Source organism: Xenopus tropicalis, chromosome 3, assembly GCF_000004195.4.
Source record: "Xenopus tropicalis strain Nigerian chromosome 3, UCB_Xtro_10.0, whole genome shotgun sequence".
Taxonomy (NCBI): domain Eukaryota; kingdom Metazoa; phylum Chordata; class Amphibia; order Anura; family Pipidae; genus Xenopus; species Xenopus tropicalis.
In genome coordinates, this window is record NC_030679.2 from 33,970,720 (window position 1) to 33,991,117 (window position 20,398).

The 20,398-nt window shown below is 36.9% G+C and overlaps 1 protein-coding gene across 2 annotated transcripts in view; it reads right to left on the reverse strand.

Moving 5' to 3' along the window:
- tenm2 (teneurin transmembrane protein 2) overlaps positions 1-20,398 on the reverse strand; it is a 712,086-nt gene that overhangs the window by 217,640 nt on the left and 474,048 nt on the right. For both annotated transcript variants that reach the window (XM_031898791.1, XM_012959675.3), the window contains exon 6: positions 19,076-19,189. In XM_031898791.1, coding sequence (XP_031754651.1) covers positions 19,076-19,189 — 114 coding nt within the window. The remainder of the gene's footprint in view (positions 1-19,075; positions 19,190-20,398) is intronic.

Consider the following 20,398-nt stretch of genomic DNA (forward strand, 5'->3'; position numbering starts at 1 on the left):
CTTTTCAGCTGTGTAAACTTCTAACGAAAAAAAAGCAGTAAATAAGAATAACCTTCACTGTTTTCACAAAGTAACAAAGGAAAAGAATATTAATGCAGAAGACTACCTCATAAAACCTTAGGTTAAAGCAAAAATGATCATTTTATTATTACCCAAAGGTACTTCTGTAATTTCAGTCCAGACATGGCGTTGCAGGCTAAAATGCTGGAATTTATAGTTACTAAAGGTGGACAACTAATGATAGCTTTGTTTTGGTCCCCAGTTGTATTTAAACCACTTAAGTTATGGAGTTTGTAATCAACGCACAGAGCTTCTAGCAGGCCCAGGCTGGCAGTCTGTAGATTCTAGCAAATGCCAGAGGGGCTGCTTTAAGATGCAATAGACAGTCACTATTTATTGGGCTGGTAGAGAGCTTAAACCTCTGTGTTCTTGAAATGCCAGGGTCTATTTTGAATTCTACATTACTAAGGCTGCTGAAAAATGCAGCTCATTAGTTCTAGACCCACTTTAAAGAATAAGTAAACCTTTTTTTTTTCTATCAGTAAAATTACTCTAAACAGCCTCTAGAATTACCTACCTTTGTCCCAGCATTCTCTCTGACCTGGTTCCTCAGTTAGAAGTTAATTGTTTTTCTTTGCTTCCTTGTGCAGAGTGAAGCCCCGCCCCCACTTCCTGTTCAGGTCTCTCATAAAAAAAAACCCTGCTAATGCACAGACTGGCTCCTGCTGCCTCCAGGCATGCCCAGAAGGCTCTCCAGGTTGACTACAGGTAGTCGAATTGAAGAGAGAACTGAACAGGAAGTGGGGGCGGGGCTTCATTCTGCACAAGGAAGCAAAGAAAAACGATTGACTTCTGAGGAACCAGGTCAGAGAGAATGCTGGGACAAAGGTAGGTAATTCTGGAGGCTATTTAGAGTAATTATACTGATAGAAAAAAAAAGTTTACAAATTCTTTAAAAACTATAACTATAACTAAAACTATAAAAATTGAAGACCAGTAAAAAAGTTGTAAAGCAAGAGAAGAGCACCTTCATGCAGATTCGCTGCTTTAAAGTATTTATTTCAAACCACTGCACGCGACATGTGCCCTTTCTCAAGTGTCAGAAGTTGCTAGGAATAGGACATATAGGACATACTAAATGTTAACTTAAAGGGGACCTCTCACCCAGACATAAAAAGCTGGATAATAAAAGTTCTTTAAAAATTAAACATGAAACCCATATTCTTTTTTCAATTAAATCATCAATACCTGTTATAAATGTATTTAAAAATCTGAGCTGTCAATCATATATTGCCTTGAGGCATAGAGGTGGGGCAGGCAATATATGGTTGACAGCTCAGATTTTTAATTACTATTACTTTAACTTTCCATTTAGCACTTCCTAGATATCACCTAGATGGCAAATGTATAAGATTTCTGGGTGATACACAGCTTGCCTTAATAACGGTGTAGACAAAATGGCGCCGGCCTGCTGGCTGTGACTGTAAATTCCAAGACTAAAGGAAAAAGAAATTCAATCATTCCTATTGTGTAAGTAAAGATTATTTTGCTCTACTAACATGATACAAAAGGATTTGAAATAATTTCTTATGGTGACAGGTCCCCTTTAAAGGTGAACCACCCCTTAAAACTATCTAATTTGTCCTGGGTAAGTTAGGACATACTTTAGCATATCCTGTAACACGATTTAGTGCAATTTACATGTGGCATCTCTGAGATTAAGAGAGACTGACCAAACAGTAGAACTGGGATTTTTAGAATGTGTAATATAATTGCATCTAACATAATTGATCAACTGATTCGTTCCCGGAAAAGCTTATGGTTGTACGCATTAACAGCTTCAAATAAAATGGAACATTTTTACCTGTTTATGTGTATTTTGTAGTGTGTTCTGTGAGACAGCGACAACTTACAATTTAAATTGTTTTCATGGCAGTTCAGTACAAGTCATGCTGGGTTAAAAAGTTTGGTCTCCATTTTTACTTTGAAGCTATGTATGCATTTGCCTTTGTCCTAGCCGTGATACGGGCTTTGATAAATGTTCCCACTTGACAGTTGCGAGTACAATATGAGTGGCAGCGTTTCAACTAAAGGGCCTCAGAAATGTGCTGGGTTCTCTATAGAAGAAAAATAGCACTGGAAGAACTTGGTAAGCAAAGCACTACATACAAATAATACATTCATTCATTATGGATAATTGTATTAACCATCTAGTAACTGAGAACTGGTTACACTAGCCCAGTGATCCCCAACCAGTGGCTCAGGGGCAACATGTTGCTCCCCAACCCCTTGGATGTTGCTCTCAGTGCCCCCAAACCAAGTAGTTATTTTTGAATTCCTGACTTGGTGGCAAGTTTTCGTTGAATAAAAACAAGATTTACTACCAAATAAAGCCTCCTGTAAGCTGATAGTGTGCATAGAGGCTACCTAATAGCCATTCACAGCCCTTATTTGGCACCTCCATGAACTTTTATGATGCTTGTGTTACATAGTTACATAGTTACATAGTTACATAGGGTTGAAAAAAGACCATTGTCCATCAAGTTCAACCCATCCGAGTAAACCCAGCACACACAACCTATACTAACCAATCTATACACTCACATACATAAACTATATATATACAACCAGTAATACTAACTGTAGAGTGTTGCTCTCCAAGTCTTTTTATATTTGGGGTTGGGGACCCCTGCACTAGCCTAAGGGTTAATGCAGAGACTGACAGGAAGCATTCAAACTAAGGTCCTATTTGCCCAGGTTCTTTGCAGGATCTCACTGGATTAAGTGTAAAAGATAAAAGTGGGACATAAGTAAAGGATTTCTCATTACACCTGTAGCCAATTACCAGCCAATAACGTTATAGTATTATTAATGGTAGGTACCCTCATTAAAAGGCATAATAAATCTCCCTAAAGTGTTATTTCTGGCTAAAATTAGATGTAAAATAGTTAATAAATTTGGTTGAATACTGATGGAACCTCACTGCGCAACCCTGGTATTTCTAAGAAATCTATTTAATTACACAGACCAAATGATCAAAGTAAATGAAAACAAAAAAAAAAACAGGTCTATGAGAAGAGATTTTATGGGAAGAATAGCAGCAAAATGAAGTAGCTGAAAAAATATTTGGCAAACTGATTTGATTTCCTTTCATTCTAATCTGTAGTATTGTTTTATTTAGATATTACGTTTGATACTTTTTTTTCCCCACTATTGTACTGAATAATGAAACATTAAAAAAAAACGCTAAGACAACAAATATATAAAGAACAGGTGTAACACCGATAGTCTATGAATCATTCAAGCGCTCTCCGTTCTGCATGCAAGATTTCCAGAAAATCACAGGTGTACGCTGCACAGGCAAGTGGAAAACGCAATGAAATGCTATTGTAAGGTTGAGCTGACATTTATTTGCCTGTAAACATTTATACTAAGAGCCCCCTGTGTGTCTTTCTTACAGCAGTAATTTATTTTGTGCTGGAATTGTTAGGAGTGTAGCGGAATATTTGCAAAGGTTAATAAGGATCTGTCACTGCAGAGGCAACATGCGGATATCTATCAACTTTTTTTCTCTGCTTTCAACCAATGAAGCTTCAGGTTCTAGAACAGAGTGGTTCATCCGTTGTTGTTGTTGTTGGACTACAAACCCCAGAATCCAAAGCTGGGGGGGCTGATGCGCAGACAGCCAGAGTCTAAAAGCAAGCATGGTAAAAGGGTTTACACCAGTAGAAAAACTGGTTTAAAATATGTGGCATACTTGTAAATCTATGCATTCTGTTGCACTGCAATCTACGAAATAACCTATAAACAAAACTTTGGTCATATAGTGTGTATTAATTCTGGAATGGAAAGGGTTCTTCAGACTAAATTATGCCAGATGCAGCACAACTTTGTCAGCCACAATATCTGCTTGTGGCTGCAATGAGGTGTGCATTCTGGGAAAAACTGTGACATTGTGGCGGAAAATGTCGATTGCACTCAAAAAAATTTTTGGAAACAAGATCCTATAGGTATAGGCACTTGATTTACTCCAGCCCACCCCTCGCCTGATCTGCTCTGCTCCCACCCCATTTCCTGCAACTGAGCTGCCTTAGAAATAAGGGCCCCTGTGCAACAGCCACTGAGTGGGGAGCTATTTTACCATGTACATTCTTAACCTGGCTCACAGAACAATATGGGTGGCATCAACATCATTCACTCCCTCTGGTTATCTTTCTTTAACAGAGTTTTATTTTTAAAACAATCTCAGTAATATCAATGTCATTTCTGAAGCACTTCGTAGTTGCAGATGTAGTGTATAGCGGCTTTTATAGGTAGCTTATCCTCCATACGTAGTAATTAAAAACTGGTAGTTTTGTATGCCTTCTTCAGTAAATCCGTACTCTGCATGCAGATGATGAGACAGATGGCAGGTAAGAGTGTGTGCCACCTAATATCTCAATTTGACCTTCAGCAGTAATAAATGCGATTTTAATTCGGCTTTGCTAATTGCTGAATGCTCGAAACAACTACTGGGAAATGTGGAGCTACTGGGGCAGAACTGAACTTTTGACCATTTGCTATTAACCAACAAAATGCTGTTGTATTTAGGCTGCTTTTTTGTTAAATGTTATATTTGAACAACAGCTACGAGGCTACAGTCTCTTTAATTCCATGTACAATGGCTATTGAATAGACAGGGGCAGAATGGTAGCACAGTGGTTAGCTCTGATGCCTTGCAGTAATGGGATCATGGGTTCAATTCTAGTCAAAGCATTCTCTACAGGGAATTTATAGAGTTTGTAGACCCTTGCTTGAGTGGGTGTTATCTGGTCAGCTCCTATTCTTCAAAAACATTCAGGCAGGATAATTGGCTCCTGATGAAATTGACCACATTGTGTGTTAATGTAACAGGGACTTTAGAACCAGTGCCAGAGATATGATGTTCCATGGACTTTATAGGTGTAAAATGAAGAGAATCTAAAGACCATAATGCCAGCACCTTAGATCATAGGTTTCCAGTTGGCCCTTTGGTCTATGTTGCACCAGTGTTTATGTGGAAGCACAAGGCACAGCAGATCAAGGACTAGCCAACATTTACATGGTTTACTATTACCTCAATTTACTAAATACTTAGCATTATTTTGTACTTTAAAACAATTATCAAGTTTAGTTCTTAATACATAAAAAGTCCCCACATTCTATTCATTCCTATGGGAAGTGTATGTATCAGTGGATGAAAGTTCACCATTTGATAAAAATGCTTTTAAAAATCTCATAGGAATGACCAGAACGTGGCCGAGTTTTTATGTATTAAGGCCTAAACTCACATTTTGATAAATCTACCCCTTAGTTTACCTTTTTTATTTTATGGTTGTGTTTATCAAACTTTTTATGGTATTGACCTTGTTGCCAAAAATGGAGCAGTCCAGTTTAGAGTAATCCAACAAATATGAGATTACTGAAACAACAGGGAAACCATGAATTCAAAAATTGTACATTAAAATAGTAATTGGGAGGCAGATCTATCTGTTCGATTAATCGGTAACAACCTAGCTAATTTTAAAGCAAAGAACAAATCTGTTAGAATTGGATTGAAATTTTACAGAATGACAGAAAGATCAAGTATAGCAAAGTGTGTATGACTGATATCAGTATTGACTGAATGAATTTTGTGCTATGGGACTCGATATCTCAGGCCAGTGGTATAACATATTCCTGAATGGTCAGACAATGGTAAATATCAATATTGTTCCAAAAGATCAATTTGGCCACTTGAATCAATTTTACTTTTAAAGCCAAGTGTGATTGATCTCTGATAAATATTGATTTTTTTTCCTTTAGGTTCCTTAGTCAGTTTGAGTAATCTGACCCTAGAGGTCTAAATACTAATAAATGATTATTGTAATTGTGCCCTAAAAATAGCTTTTGTACACAAAGCCCACAAAGAAAACTGAACTATATTCATTTACTTGAATACAATTAGTAGATGTGCTAGAACAAAAGAAACCCTGCTGCTACAGGTGCAACAATATTCACAGTACATTTCCAGTAAGTGCAAATGCAATATAATAAACATCTTGGAATGCCTTAAATAAACATCATTGCATTTGTTGGGAGGGCCTCGCTCCCACAAAAGCTTTTTAGGCAATCCGAAAACCCCTGATTTTAACATTTTACAATGTTTTTTAGGGTCCTATCAATTTATCATGCATTTCCTAGATTTTACATTTTCTGGATTTTACACTATTTTTTTCTGGTCACTTGGAAAATATATTATGGGGGTTCTACTGTATTTAGCATAGGAATAAGGAATATGTTTTACAGCATGTCATAATACATGTTTTTGTTACAGTGAGATTTGTCCTTATGAGTATGAGTGAGTGCTTAATAATTAAAAACCTTTCCTTTTTAATACCTTGTTTTGAGTTATAATTCAAATATTCTGTCTGCAGCAATTTATAAAAGAAAACAAAGTGATGAGGAGTGCACAATGCCAGTAAGATAAGGCAACAATATACATTATTTCAACCAATTTACAATGTTAAGCTGGCCATACACGTAGCAATTATGATCTTTCCTGTGACCATTGGTCTCAGGGAAGATCGGTTACTTCCTCCACTGATGTTCAGGGCTGAATCATCAGATATGGAGGTGGAAACAAAAGGAATTCTACCTCCACCTGTCGATTCAGCCCTAAACATAGATTTTGCTTGAGTGCCTTCAATGGTGCCCAATCAAAATCTTTTAACCTGACTGATCGGCGAGTCAACCGATATCCAAAGCCTTTGTGATATTGGTCGTCTCGTCAAGCCTCCATACACGCACTGAATATCGTATAAAACAAGGTTTTGTACGATAATATCGGTGTATGTATGGCCAGCTTTAAAATACATGTTTCCAGTAACCAAAATGATATAACATGGAGAGGAATTACCCTTATCTCAGTATGGACAAGGGAATGTTTGTTATGATACAAGAGAATGTACAGGTATGGGGCCTGTTATGCAGAATGCTTAGGGCCTGATGTCTTCTGAATAATGAGTCTTTTTCTAATTTGGATCTCCATATTTTAAGGGGCACATTTCTCATTTTTGTGTAAAATTCACATAAAGCCATTTCCACAAATGTCTTACATTTACTATTAAGTCTGAACTGAAAAAGTTAGCACAGGAAAAAAATCCCCAATTTTTTGACTTTCGGAATTGTCACACAAAAACCAGCATCAAAAATCTGAAACCTCTAAAGTTTTGAACCCAATAGGATTGTTTTGCCTCCAATGAGGATAAATTATATCTTAGTTGGGATCAAGTACAAGGTACTGTTTCGTTATAACAGAGAAAAAGGAAATGAATTTTAAAAAAAATGAACTACTTGATTAAAATGGAGTCTATGGGAGATGACTACCCTGTATTTCAGAGCATTCTGGATACCAGTTCAGGTTCAAAGCAGACTTAAAGAGTTGCTATGGACAGCAGTTGTACTAATTATACTGTAAATTACATTATTTTAATAGACAAATGGCTGTATAAAAAAGCCTCGGAGCAGTCACCAAAGTATGTGAACATGGTGTTTCCGGTTATTATTAAAACCAAATAGATCTGTAAAAACATGTTATTGCCTTTAATGACTGTGAGTTATAGTGTATAGTGTGGAATGTTTGTAATATTATCAGAAAAAGGCCCAGAAGTGTCACTCTGTGTACTCTGATGTCATTAAAAAAATTATTGATTTTAGGAATATTCCAGCTCTGAACAGGTGTTGCATTACTGTCTAATTCATTTTTCTCTCCAAGACATAGCAATGGTGGCCATATAATTCACACTGTAATTCTGTGCACTTTAGGGACACAATCTGACACACTTGGCTTATGTGTAGAATCTCAAAAACCTGCCCTTCTTATTTGAGACCAACTGCCATCTATCTGTATCTAATGGCTTACTGAGAATACAGCGTTTGTAAGCATAATTCAAAAGCCATTCTACTTAAAATGCTCAAAACCATTTCATATGAAAGGATTGTTAAAGAAATAAGTACTGCAATATCTAAAAAGTTCTCTAAACATTCTTTTGGAGATTTACTGTGTCAAAATGGCGAAAAATCTAAATGCTACAATTCGCCATCTAAAACTTGTTGAGATCATGTAGAAGTCAATGGCACTTGACAATGTCTCTTGCCTTCCCTGCATGACCCTTCTTTAGAGGTTTTTTGGATTTGTTAGTTTTTTGGTTGTTAGTTTTTTGCGCGACACAAAGTAGAGGTTTTGGTGTGACAATTCGAAAAGGTCAGTTTTGCAACCTTTCTGCAGAATGTTTCAGCTCAGACATTTTAGTAAATGTCAGACATTCGTGGAAATAAATTTCAAATTGAGAGTCATAGTAAATCTCCCCCTAGGCGTCAATACATTTAGTTAGGCACTTCTGCACTTAATGCAGACCAGAGTAGAGGTAGTGCAGCTTAAATATATTTATCTCCTGCAAATATCGGTGTATAAGTTAAGGTACTGTACAGTACTATAGGATGAAGGTACGTGAAACTACATGTCAGACTCAATCAACCAAACTTAATTTTGAATGAAACTGTGTAAAATGAAATTGAAAACAATAAACAGGTACTTCTTGTAGGGATGTAGTGTATGTAAACATCTGGGATTCAAAAAAAATACTTCACACTGGTCAAAATCTGGTATGCATTTGTTAAGCTGTTGGCCTGACAGAGTGGTAAGGAGAGGGAAGCATTTAAGAACAAGTGATAAATACTATAGAAGAATTTTCAATAGTGATGAACTAAATTTAATAAACTGATCAGTGATCAAAGGGGAATATTATTGAAATAATATAAGCCCAGAGAAGAGCAAATAAAATTGTGGGCTTCTCACTCTGAAGTAGTGGTACTGGCATATTAATATTATCGTAATACGATCAGGCACTAGTTAACCAAGTCATTGCAACAACAAGATTGACCAACACGGCCCACTGGAAGCATCCAGGGCCCCCTCAGTTGAGTGAATGCCAATAATAAGATACATTTACTTACCATGACACAGTGTGCAAAATGCAAAAGTACAATTTCTATATTTTTTCCACACAATGCAGCAATTTTCCCAGAATTCTATGCATTCGGTTGATTTTCTTGGTGCATTTGCACTGGATATATTGCTGTTGTGTCAGGTCGCCAAAATGAATTGACTGTAGAGAAAAGTGCGAGTTGCCCACTGCAATAGTGGATGTAAATGAGCTCTAAAATCTTTGGCACAGATAGCAATGGTTCTGAAATAACCATTTAATAAGCCTTTGATCACCACAGATGCTTTTGAAGCCCTCTGCACGACCCCCTCAATGAAACCTAAATAAGTACATTCCCAATAACTCTAACTAATACACCTATTAACATCTTTCAAAACTTTTTATTTCTTTTCTTTTAATGCTTTCCCTTCTTTTTATTTATCAGTACTCTTCTAACTATAATGGATAACTTGTTGTGTCCATTACACACTTAAACCTCAGCACTCAAGCACTGGATACAATTGTTTGTATTGTACTCGCTGAAACAAATGTCTTGCTTTCTATCTTGCAATTTCTTACTAAAACTACAAAAGTTAATAAAATAATTTACCAAAGACACAATCAGCAACTACATGTGTTTTACTTTCCCAAATACATTCACAGCACAAAAAACCTTAAGCAATTCTAGGGCACTAAAATTGAAACATAGTGCTTTACTATGCTTAGTACAGACAAATATATCATTTACCCACATTAGTTAACAAAGTAAAAAATAAACAAACAAACAAAAAATACATTTGACAATAGACATTTGTTCCGTGGTGTCCTGAACTGAAAATGCAGCCTGTTGGGCGACCATAACTCACTGAGGCGGAACATCATTCTATTTACAGAGCAAAACCAAGCCAATTTTTGTTCACTTATGTTTTATTGTTGTTCTTTTTTTTTCTTAATTAAAAATGTTTATCTCACCAAAATTGAAGATTATTCATTTGACAACATTTACCTAAATTAAATCACTGTGCATCTAGATAGTACAAATCAATGACTATTGATTGCTTGTCAGCCATACCAGAGAGCCAGTTGGGATATATTGGCAATTAGGTAATTAAATACCAACCATCCCCCTTTATACTGCTTTATTAAGTAATTTAGTTCTACAATGTTGTAATCAAGATGGATCACATATTTAAGAGAGATAATGTGATTTAGCAACTATTAGAAAAAAAGTTTTTTAATGCATAGATTATAACATGCTTTCCACTATTCCCTATAAATAGAATATGAATGTTTGGAAATAAAGAGCTGTACTGTGCAGCGACACACCAAGTATATTGTGTATGAAACCCATATTTATAGGACAAAAGGAATAAACAGAATGTGGGACAGGTTGGCTTAATGCAATTAAGGCAGTTACATAAGATTTAGGTTATGTGTTATGAAGGTGCAAAGTTTGCTACAAGCCTAGTCATTCATAGCAACCAATCAGCAGGAAGAATTTATCGATCACCTGTTTAAAAACAAACATTTTATTGTTTGTTATGGGTTACTGTACCTGGGCAAATTGTGTTTTGTTTAATTACTGAAATGTGCTTAACTTAATTTCATGTTGTTCTATGCATTCCAGTGTCTTTTGCTACGAGACTGTTCCTGGGATATATTCATCATTGTTGAATTCCTTAATGCTTCCATACCTGTCTTTTGCTTTTCTAGATATGTATGTTTGCATATAATTATATAACTAATGGTACAACTTGAGATTATAGCCCTGGACATTATGTAATTGTTTTCTGTTTTTAATGTCCTTTGATGTACCTTGAGCAATCAAGTCTACAGTACTTGCAAGCACATTTTCTCCCAAGAAACAATCCCAAGCTTTCTTCATGGTTCATAATTCCATCCTTTTCACCAGTCTGCCTGCCACTGCCTAGAGTTACACAGTTTGTTATCCATAACCTCCCTCCCCCCCAATCCTTCTCAATTGAGGTGGCCCCAACACAATACTATTTATTGTATAACTAACATATATGTTATTTTTGCCTAAGTGCATAACCTTTCTTTTATCAACACTGAACCTCATTACGCTTGACCTTCATGTTGTGAAGGAATTCCAGCTGTTTATGCTTTCAACCTTACTTCAACTTCAAAAAGGTAATGAAGATAATTGGGAAAAAATGTTATTGTGATTTCAATTACATATTACATTTGCCACAAAACCAAGTTTCCTAGGAAACTGATGAAGAAACTCATCCTTTACGTCAGTGTTAGTCTTATAAAATCCAATCCTTTTCCATCACTGTGCATTTTTAGAGACAGAAGTCCTGTGCTGTATGTATATAACTTTTAATACCACCTGTAATTATAAAGCAGTCTCAGTTTTGCTTAACACTATTGCATATCAACAAGTTTATTTTTTTTTTAATTTTACCTCAAAGATTTTGTATTTATAACATATTTTACCTTTCTCTAGAGATGCATTAGTTATTATGTAGAATTTACAAAAATATAGCTACATCAACTTACTTGCTAAGTGATAAACAAGGTTTGTTCTTAGCATAATGGCCAGTGTAATGGCAAGGCAAGTGTCACTGGGCTGAAACAGTTCCTAACGTATTGCTCTTCTTGGCTAGACATAATGAAGTCATACATCTTAATTATGTGTGCATGAGTAGATTAGCTACAGGTTAGAAAAATAAGCCATGGGGCCATAGTTATGCACAAAATGTTCTCTGTACACTACATCACTGAAGATGAAACAGGGCAAATAACCCATTAAAGGGAAAATATATATAAAGTCTCAGGGTGCCAACATTCAATCCAATTAATATGCAACCTGCAGGATCAAAAAAAGTATATGTAGTGATGGATCAGCACTCTCTATCATTTGATTTGATTTCCAGGAAACGCAAACTGGCTTTAACATGGTAAAAATGACAGATACAATTATTGATTAATCTACAAAATCTCTGCTAATCTCTGCTAAATGGTGCCAAGTCCAGTTGTAGATTGGCAATTTGGCACATTTTTAAATATGAAATTACCATTCATTTTATCAGGGTAATAAAAGTAAAATTACTTCCTGCTTTGATTCCAGTCATCTCAACACTCGCTTTCAACCACTCAATCCCTTGTCAATATGTTTTTGTTAACGGCAGGCTTAATGTAAGCTCTTTAGGACAGGGTGTCTTATTCTGCATTTCTCTGACTTATGCATTTTCTTGAGTTTATCAGTTTCTGTTGCTGCAATAGCAATTCTTTATATTCAATAAAACAATAATAAATTCCCAGGGACTCTGCGTAAAATAACTAAAGCTATCCATGCACAGCAATAGTGATGGGCCAGGCATGGATTTGCGGCAAAATTTCCGTGTTTCGCCATTGGTGGATATTTGCACGAAACGGGCAACAAAAATTCGCTGAATGTTTCGCTCTTCAAAAGAATTGTTGTGCGTCTAAAAGAATGGTCTCTCATCAAAACAATTGTCGTGTGACAATAAGTTTGATGAAATTACCATTCGTTTTCTCAAGTTAATATAAGTAAAATTACCTCCTGCTTTCATTCCAACACTCGCTTGCAACCACTCAATCCCTTGTCAATCCCTTGAAGCGAATCGGGACAGATTCGCTCATCACTAGCCAGCAATCCACTTGGGCTAACAATAGGATTATACTATAGTCTTACAGAGATGAGGGCCACATCAATACACCCAGGTGGACCCATATCAAAGTGATTTTCAAACCTGCATAATACATTTATGGCTGATTTTTGTACAGCTATCAGGCAGGCGGGCAGTAGGGAGGCTCCATACAGAGCCCCATATCATATCAGTCAGCCTGTGTATGGACACATTTCCAATGGCCATTACATATGCATGAATGCAATATCGTTTGGAGGATAGTAACTACTTAGCTTGGCTTAAGTGCTTTATTTTCCAAATAAAGGGCCAGATTCAATTCCGTAAGAAAAAGATTTATCACGTGAAAAACTGATGGACCAGATTCAATTTGAGATGCAATTCAGATAAACATATCTTGCGGTTTATCACATGAAAAGTCTTTTAAAGTCCATGAGAAAAAACTTGAACTGAATTAGGACAAAAGTTTTTTCTCCCCAAATTCAATCATGTCTATAAGTTTTCACATCATCACATCATAGAACATGAGATAACTTTTTCTCACTGGATTATATCCGGCCTAAAGGGTTCTTATTTCAAGCACTTTTCCTAAAATCTATAAAATCACATTAAAAATAGGCATGAGGGAATTTTTTCACCAGACATGGATTTGCAGCAAAAGTCCGCATTTCACAGTTGGAAATTTTTTTGCAAAACTGACAAAAAAAGTTGCAGAGACAAACAAGGCGCCAAGACAAAAAAGTTGTCACATAAATTCTCCCATTGACTTTAATGCATTTGGAGTAAGAAAAAAAGTTGCGAGTAAAAATTGTTGAGCATGAAAATTGTTGCACATAAAAAAGTCGCCTGTAGACTTTGAAGAAGACTTTGAGAATGCATTTTACAAAATTTTTCGGGGCAGATTCGTTCATTACAAGTAAAAAGAAATATGGAATGATGGTAAGCATAAGGGAGAGCTGCAGGACCATAGATGCCCACCCTATGGTCTTTGCCCAAAAAGATGGTTAAACACTTCCTTCATATTTAATAAAAGGAACTAAGTTTGCCCATGAGCAGTAACCCAAAGCAACCACTAAGGTGTTTGCTTTTAAACAGGTGACTAGTAAATGCTTCCTGCTGATTAATTGATATGGGTTACTGCTCCTGGGCAAAATTAGTGCTTAATTAAATATTCCTCTCTTTATCTATTTCTCTCTCTCACTGTTTATAAAAAATATTGCTTGCAATCCTTAAAGGACAAGGAAAGGCTGTTGAAGATATTAAGTTATAATACAGGCATACCTGTAATGTGTTCTGCAGCACTGTACAATCTGTTAAATGCCAATCCATTCAGCGGTGTAAACCCTGTAGTTCAGAAAAAAACTGACGACTACTTAAAAAAAATACCCAAAGTGCATCTCTCCTGCACCAAGACCAAAACCGGGCGCTTGCGCAGTAGCTTGTGTATAACATTGGCGCATGTGCATTACCCACGATCGGGAGCGAGCATGAACGGCAGCACTAAAGTGAGCAGGCTGAGAGACGTTCACACATGCGCAGTAGATATGCGGCGGCCATCTTAATGATGTCATGGGAGCTGCTCTGGAGCTGTCTAATAGTAACTATTGAAATGTAACTGTGGTCAAAATAATAGTTTTTTAAGCAAAAAAATCTGGTACAGTAGGGGGCATTTAATTATATGTTTAAAACTTGTAGTAAAGACTTTCCTTGTCCTTAAAGTAAATTATATATCTTATACAATAAGATAACACACGCAGTCATAGGCCTTTCTGAAAAATAACCAATATCTGGCTTGCCAGCCAAGTATCTGCACATTAGAGAAGAAAAACCATAGTCTAGTGAAAACTCTTCTCTAGCCCCATATGTAATAAAAGGCACATAGTTTGCCCATGTGCAGTATCCCATAGCAACCAATAAGGTGAATATATTTGGCTCTTCTGTCGTGAAAACTCTATCAGTCTAGGTTTTGGAGTGTTTAAATTGTGAAATGGAATGATAATAGAATAACTGTATGCAATATATACAGTATATATATATATATAATTTATTTTTTTATGCAACTTGTTCTGTAGACGCATAGCTTTGTTTTTTTATATAAAGCTCGAGTCAACTACCTACATTTATTTGCACAATATCTGTAGTTTGTGATTTCTGAGACACAATGCCCATTAGAAGTAAAAATCTGAGCTTTGGTGCCTGTGGCAGAATACAACGACTCCCAAAAGTATTTAGTGCACATTACAAGCTCACTCCCCTGAACCTAGCATTTCATGCCTTTGAGGGCTATAATCCCAGAGACATCAATCCAAATATAACAAGTCCCTTTCTGTATCTGACAGCAGTGAAATGTAGTTTTACTCATAGCCTACTGATCAGAAAAGCCTGTATATCTTTTTGGCCATGAAATTGTCTTTAAAAGCAAAGAGATGAGAGAGGACTTGCTGTAACCAATAATTAGTTTGCTACACACTTTCCTAGGGTTGTTTAAAACAATTTTTGGTGAAATTTCCTAAATGTTCAATAAAGTTAACATTTTCCTTATTACTAAAATGTGTGGCAGATAAAATGAGTAAAAAAAAGATCTGGTGACATTTAGGCAGCCTTTAATGCAATGAATTTGTACATCTGTGAACTTGCAGATAGCTGGACTGGGAATTTTTCACATCAGACAAAACAGGTCCCAGGAATTAAGCAGTTATTTTACTGAGGCAGGTATTTTACATTAAATAAATCTAGCGCTAATACAGCATATTGATCATTAAAGTACACTGGACAACCTATTAAAATGATTGGCACAAGCTGAGCAAGTGAGCTATAAAAATCCATAGAGTTTATAGTATTTGAGTGATAGCTCCATCTGACCTGTCACAATCACATGTATTCCATGCCCTCCAACCACTTGCCAACCCTTTAATCATACAATACTCAAGTTTGCAGAAACTCACTTCAATCCACTTGCTTATTTCTGCTTGGGTTAATAGTATTCTTTGGGACTTGGAATTCCCATTATGAAACCACCCACTTAATAGATCTAAGGTTACTTACTGATTCTTATGCTCTGAAGACTAACTGGGCAGTGAGACTGCTACTTTTTGTAGGTTGGTGTAAAGATTTATTACCTAATTAAAGAGATGCTGCTATCATTAACCAAATATAATATGGCAAAGTGCATTTGACATCCAAAACAGATGCTCTTTCTATTGGTCTGATTATTCCATAGCACATACTGTATAGCTGGAATGTAAAGGTATATTTATAGGCTTTCTAAAAGGTTCATAGTTTCTATCAACACAACTGCAACTTGGAGTGGCTTTTACAAAATTTTGTGTAGAATTTAGAGTTAAAAAAGAGATAACACAGCATTTTAAAACTATGTAAGGATGTGTGTAGGAGATTTTGTATGCATAGCACTTTGTTCCAATAGAAGATTAAACAAAAGAAAGTTGCGGGATAAAGGAAATCTTTTTATCAGTAAGCCGTGAAAATAAGATGCACACTATCAAGGCAACTGTATATTAAAAGTATAACTTACTTATAGGTTAAGGGACATTAACAGAGACCAAGAGAGAGTGGGTGTGTGAAAATGTATGAAATGTTACATTAGTACAACCAAAAGTGTGAAATGGGTTACTAAGGTTGGGAATCCTTTAGAAGTTAAAGTGCAAGACATAATGAGACTGTAACAAAGCGAGTGAAAGCATTAGACACTTCATCCAACATGTGTCTAAAAGTAATCAGAACAGAAGAGTTTTTGAAGGAAGGTTAAATACTTGAGCTTGTCATTCTTGTCCTTGAATGGTGTGAGTGTGGCATTTAGTGTAGGTGGGAGGGCAGAGACCAGGAGAGAATTGTATAATGTACTGAACTATATGCATGTACTCTGTGCCAAACATAAGCCGAAAAAAGTGCAACAGATTGCCTCTAACTATATAATAATGGCTTTTAAGAACAATATAGTGACTAAGCCCTCTGATTCAAACCAGCCCCCAGGTCAAGAATGGCAATAGTGCACGGGAGTGCCAGCCTTTGAAAAATATGACCAGAGGTAAATAGATAGGACCACCATACGGGGTTTACCTTGACGTGGTATGGTGGCTTACCAATCTTATGATCATAATTTTGTAACTAAAAACCCCTGTTTTTTGTCAATATACTGTATGCACTAGCATGAAACTAACAGACAATTTACTTATGAAACAGGGGACCAGGGAATGTGCATTGATCAATCCTTTTTTCTTTTTGTATGTTTGTAGTTAATTTGGCCAGATCAGTTGCACTTCCATTGTATTTGTATACTTTTTTTAGCCTTGGAGTGCTCCCACAACCTCTTTTTGTGTATTTAAGAACAATATTGGCTGAAACAAAGGGGTATTTGTACTTAGCAATTACTAAAAATAATACTGAAGCCATAAAAATGACATTAGCAGTATCAGAATGAACAGTATAAAAGTGTGAAAACTATGGCCTTCCAGGTTCTCAAATATAAGTTACGAACCCTGTTTTAAAATTGTGCAAATCTATCAATTCCATGCAGGATGCTGCCACAATGCAGAGCAACTTGACAAAACTGGGAAGCAAAATGGAAAATGAGGTTCAATGTTAAACAGTGCAGAGTTACACTTTGGTAGAAATAATATAAATACGAGTTACACACTAAGAGGGGAATGTAATAAAATTCGGTAATGGAAAAATTATTAGCAATGCGAAAATGTATGCCTTCGTGTGAAAGAATTAACCTTTGCGTACATTTAATATAGGCTTTGCGAACATGGAAACTGTTTAGTGACCATTTCCAACAGTGGAAGAAAGTTTGCAACAGTGCGCAGTGTATGTAATAAAACTTCTTAATGAAAAGTTGTTACCGTATATACTCGAGTATAAGCCGATCCGAATATAAGCCGAGGTACCTAATTTTACCTAAGAAAACTGTAAAAACGTATTGACTCGAGTATAAGCCTAGGGTGGGAAATGCAGGAGCATATATTTTGAAACTACAACCAGCACCCAAGAATGCAACCAATTTTATGTGATGCATGGATCCTGTTTACTAGATACAACACTAGCATCTATTGCAAAGAAACAAGGACACGTATATTTGTTTTAGTACAAGGATAAGGACCTGGTTTGCAGCACAGCCTACCAAAGCTCATATCAAATGTAAAAAAACAGACAGGAAAAGCCAAGATGAAGGACAAGAGGGCGGCTGAAGGCCAAGAGTGAAGGATGGTATCAGATTTCTGTCAATCTATAGAAGAACTTGACTGGGCATGGAACAGCATGGAGAACAGAAAAGTTGCCACCAAAGAGGACAACTTATTTTACATTAACTGACTAATTGGGTATCCGTCTCTGCACAGGTTACCCACGGACTACCAACAGCACCAAAAGAGCAAGCAATAATTTGATTAAGGAAGAATGCCAATACTTACTTGCATTCGCCAGGTACTGTGCATCCACCATGAAGCAATATGGATTCGAAGATGGAACGAACTTGTTGTGCACCGCCCCCCTCAGGGACGGGCGTGCGTTTCCCCTGCGGCTCCCTCCAGCTCCCCCCCAGCGACTTCCTCCAGTTCCCCTGCGGCTCCCTCCAGCTCCCCTCCCTGCGGCTCCCTCCAGCTCCCCTCCCTGCGGCTCCCTCCCCCCTAGTGACTTCCTCCGGTTCCCCTGCAGCTCCCTCCAGCTCCCCCCCTGTGGCTCCCTCCAGCTTCCCCCCCCTGTGGCTCCCCTCCCCCAGCGACTTCCTCCGGTTCCCCTGCGGCTCCCTTCAGCTCCACCCCCGCGACTTCCTCAGGTTCCCCTGCGGCTCCCTCTAGCTCCCCCCTAGTACACTATGTGAAATGCAGAATTTTATGTGAATATATAGCCAAGCATAGCATTTTGGTATAAAAAGGGATCTACATTGGGAAAACACGTAAAAAACATTTTGCCAGAAATTCTTTGGTCCCTGAATTAGTCCCAATTAAGTAAATATGTTACAAACACACGTCACCATCTGATAGACAGACATTGCCTTTAAAAAAGGTGTATTTATCAATCTGTGTATAAAACAGCCAAAGAAACAAAACAGTGGCCACTTCAAAATGTTGTACAAAAATGTTAACAGTGAACACCAGCAGAATTTACTTGACTTGAAAGTCTAACACATACTGATATAAACTCTTACCCCCATCTCTCAGTTTACAATTTTTTTGAGGTCCCACCAATATGTAATGCATAATGTATTTCCCCTGCTTTTACATTTTAGCATATTTTACACAATTTTATTGTGGTCCCTAAAAAAAGGTAAAATGGGGGTTATACTGTATGTCATTTTCAGCTTTGTGGGGGTAAAAAAAACCAAAATATACACCCCTTTATCAATTGTCGGTATAATAGATTACTTGCATAATAAATACTTACATAAATGCCAGGTACATTGGATTACTTACAGATACATAGTAAAAACAGGCTCACCTTTGCCTCCAGATGGCATTGTTGCAACATCCTCGGTTCCTGTCCTTATGCCATTGTTAAAGGTATGTCCGTCTGCTGGCTGAAGCTGCCAGTTAAGCCCAAGTAGGTGCATTGCTGCAGAAAAAACAACAACCGGGTGATACAAATTAGATATAAAATGTATATAAAATAGCATTAAATGGGAAAGCTGAAAAGTCCATTACAAGTTATCTTATGTCTGAGCCACATCTAGTGTATAGATAATAGACAATGCAGCAGTATTTAAATCATTTATAAGAACATCCCTGCATCCAATTTGTAGGGAGTCTTCTGAAAGTGTCAGACCTGGCTACATATCAAAAGGCAAAGCAGCTCTTACAGAAAAAAAAAGCTGCTATTTAGTTTTCTATTGAGGCCAAAAATACATTTGTGGCAAGCAGTTTTGCAAAGTCTCAAGGAGAAATATGTAACTTTATCAGCTAATCAAGCACACTTTGTATTGTACTCTGCCGTACAGAAAACTCCCACATTCAACACTGAATATGTGCTGTTTTTAAGGCAACAGAGAAACTGCTTCACTAGTACATCCACAAAAAGGCCTTTCAAGTCAAACTGTAACATACTGGATTTCTTAAACACAAGGTAAACATAACATAATTAGAGGCAAACGGTGTCTTGGAGCATCTGCAATGTATTCTATTTTTGAGGAATACAGATTATTTTGTTCTGGGAAGGAAAAAAAAAGGTTAGATGTTATGACAGAGATTGAAGAAGCGTGAATGCTACAGACTGCAATTACACCTATTTCATAAATCTCTCGTACACAATGACATTCGGAATGTATGATGCTGCTCGGAGTTTAACAGCTTGGTATGATGGCTGAGAATCCTTAGAATAATTGTCTTGTTAGGAAGTAGTTTCCATTCCGTGTTTGGTGCAAGTTTTTCGGCCCACAGCATAGCACCTAATTTCCTCTCCCAGGCTTTGCTACAAATCTAGGTCACGGCGTACAACTGTAGGTGCACTGAGAAAGGCCAGCGTTTTCCCAAACTTTCGCAAAGAGCTGGAAATTAGAACCAAGAGGGAACTCTTTAGGAGAATTAAAGTTGCTGATTTATTAATTAGTGGATAAATTTAGCCAAGGAATTATTTTTAAACCAGAATTCCCAGAGGATATTAAAATAAAATAGCGTATGCCTCAGTTCACCTAGGTTATTTATAGGAATCTAAAAGAACATACGTGAAAGCAAACTTAAGGGCACAGGAGTGTGCTCCCTAGTCTCATTATATCCTCAGCAATCCCAGATATTAATCTCTTTGATAAAATTCCAGTGTGTGCTATTT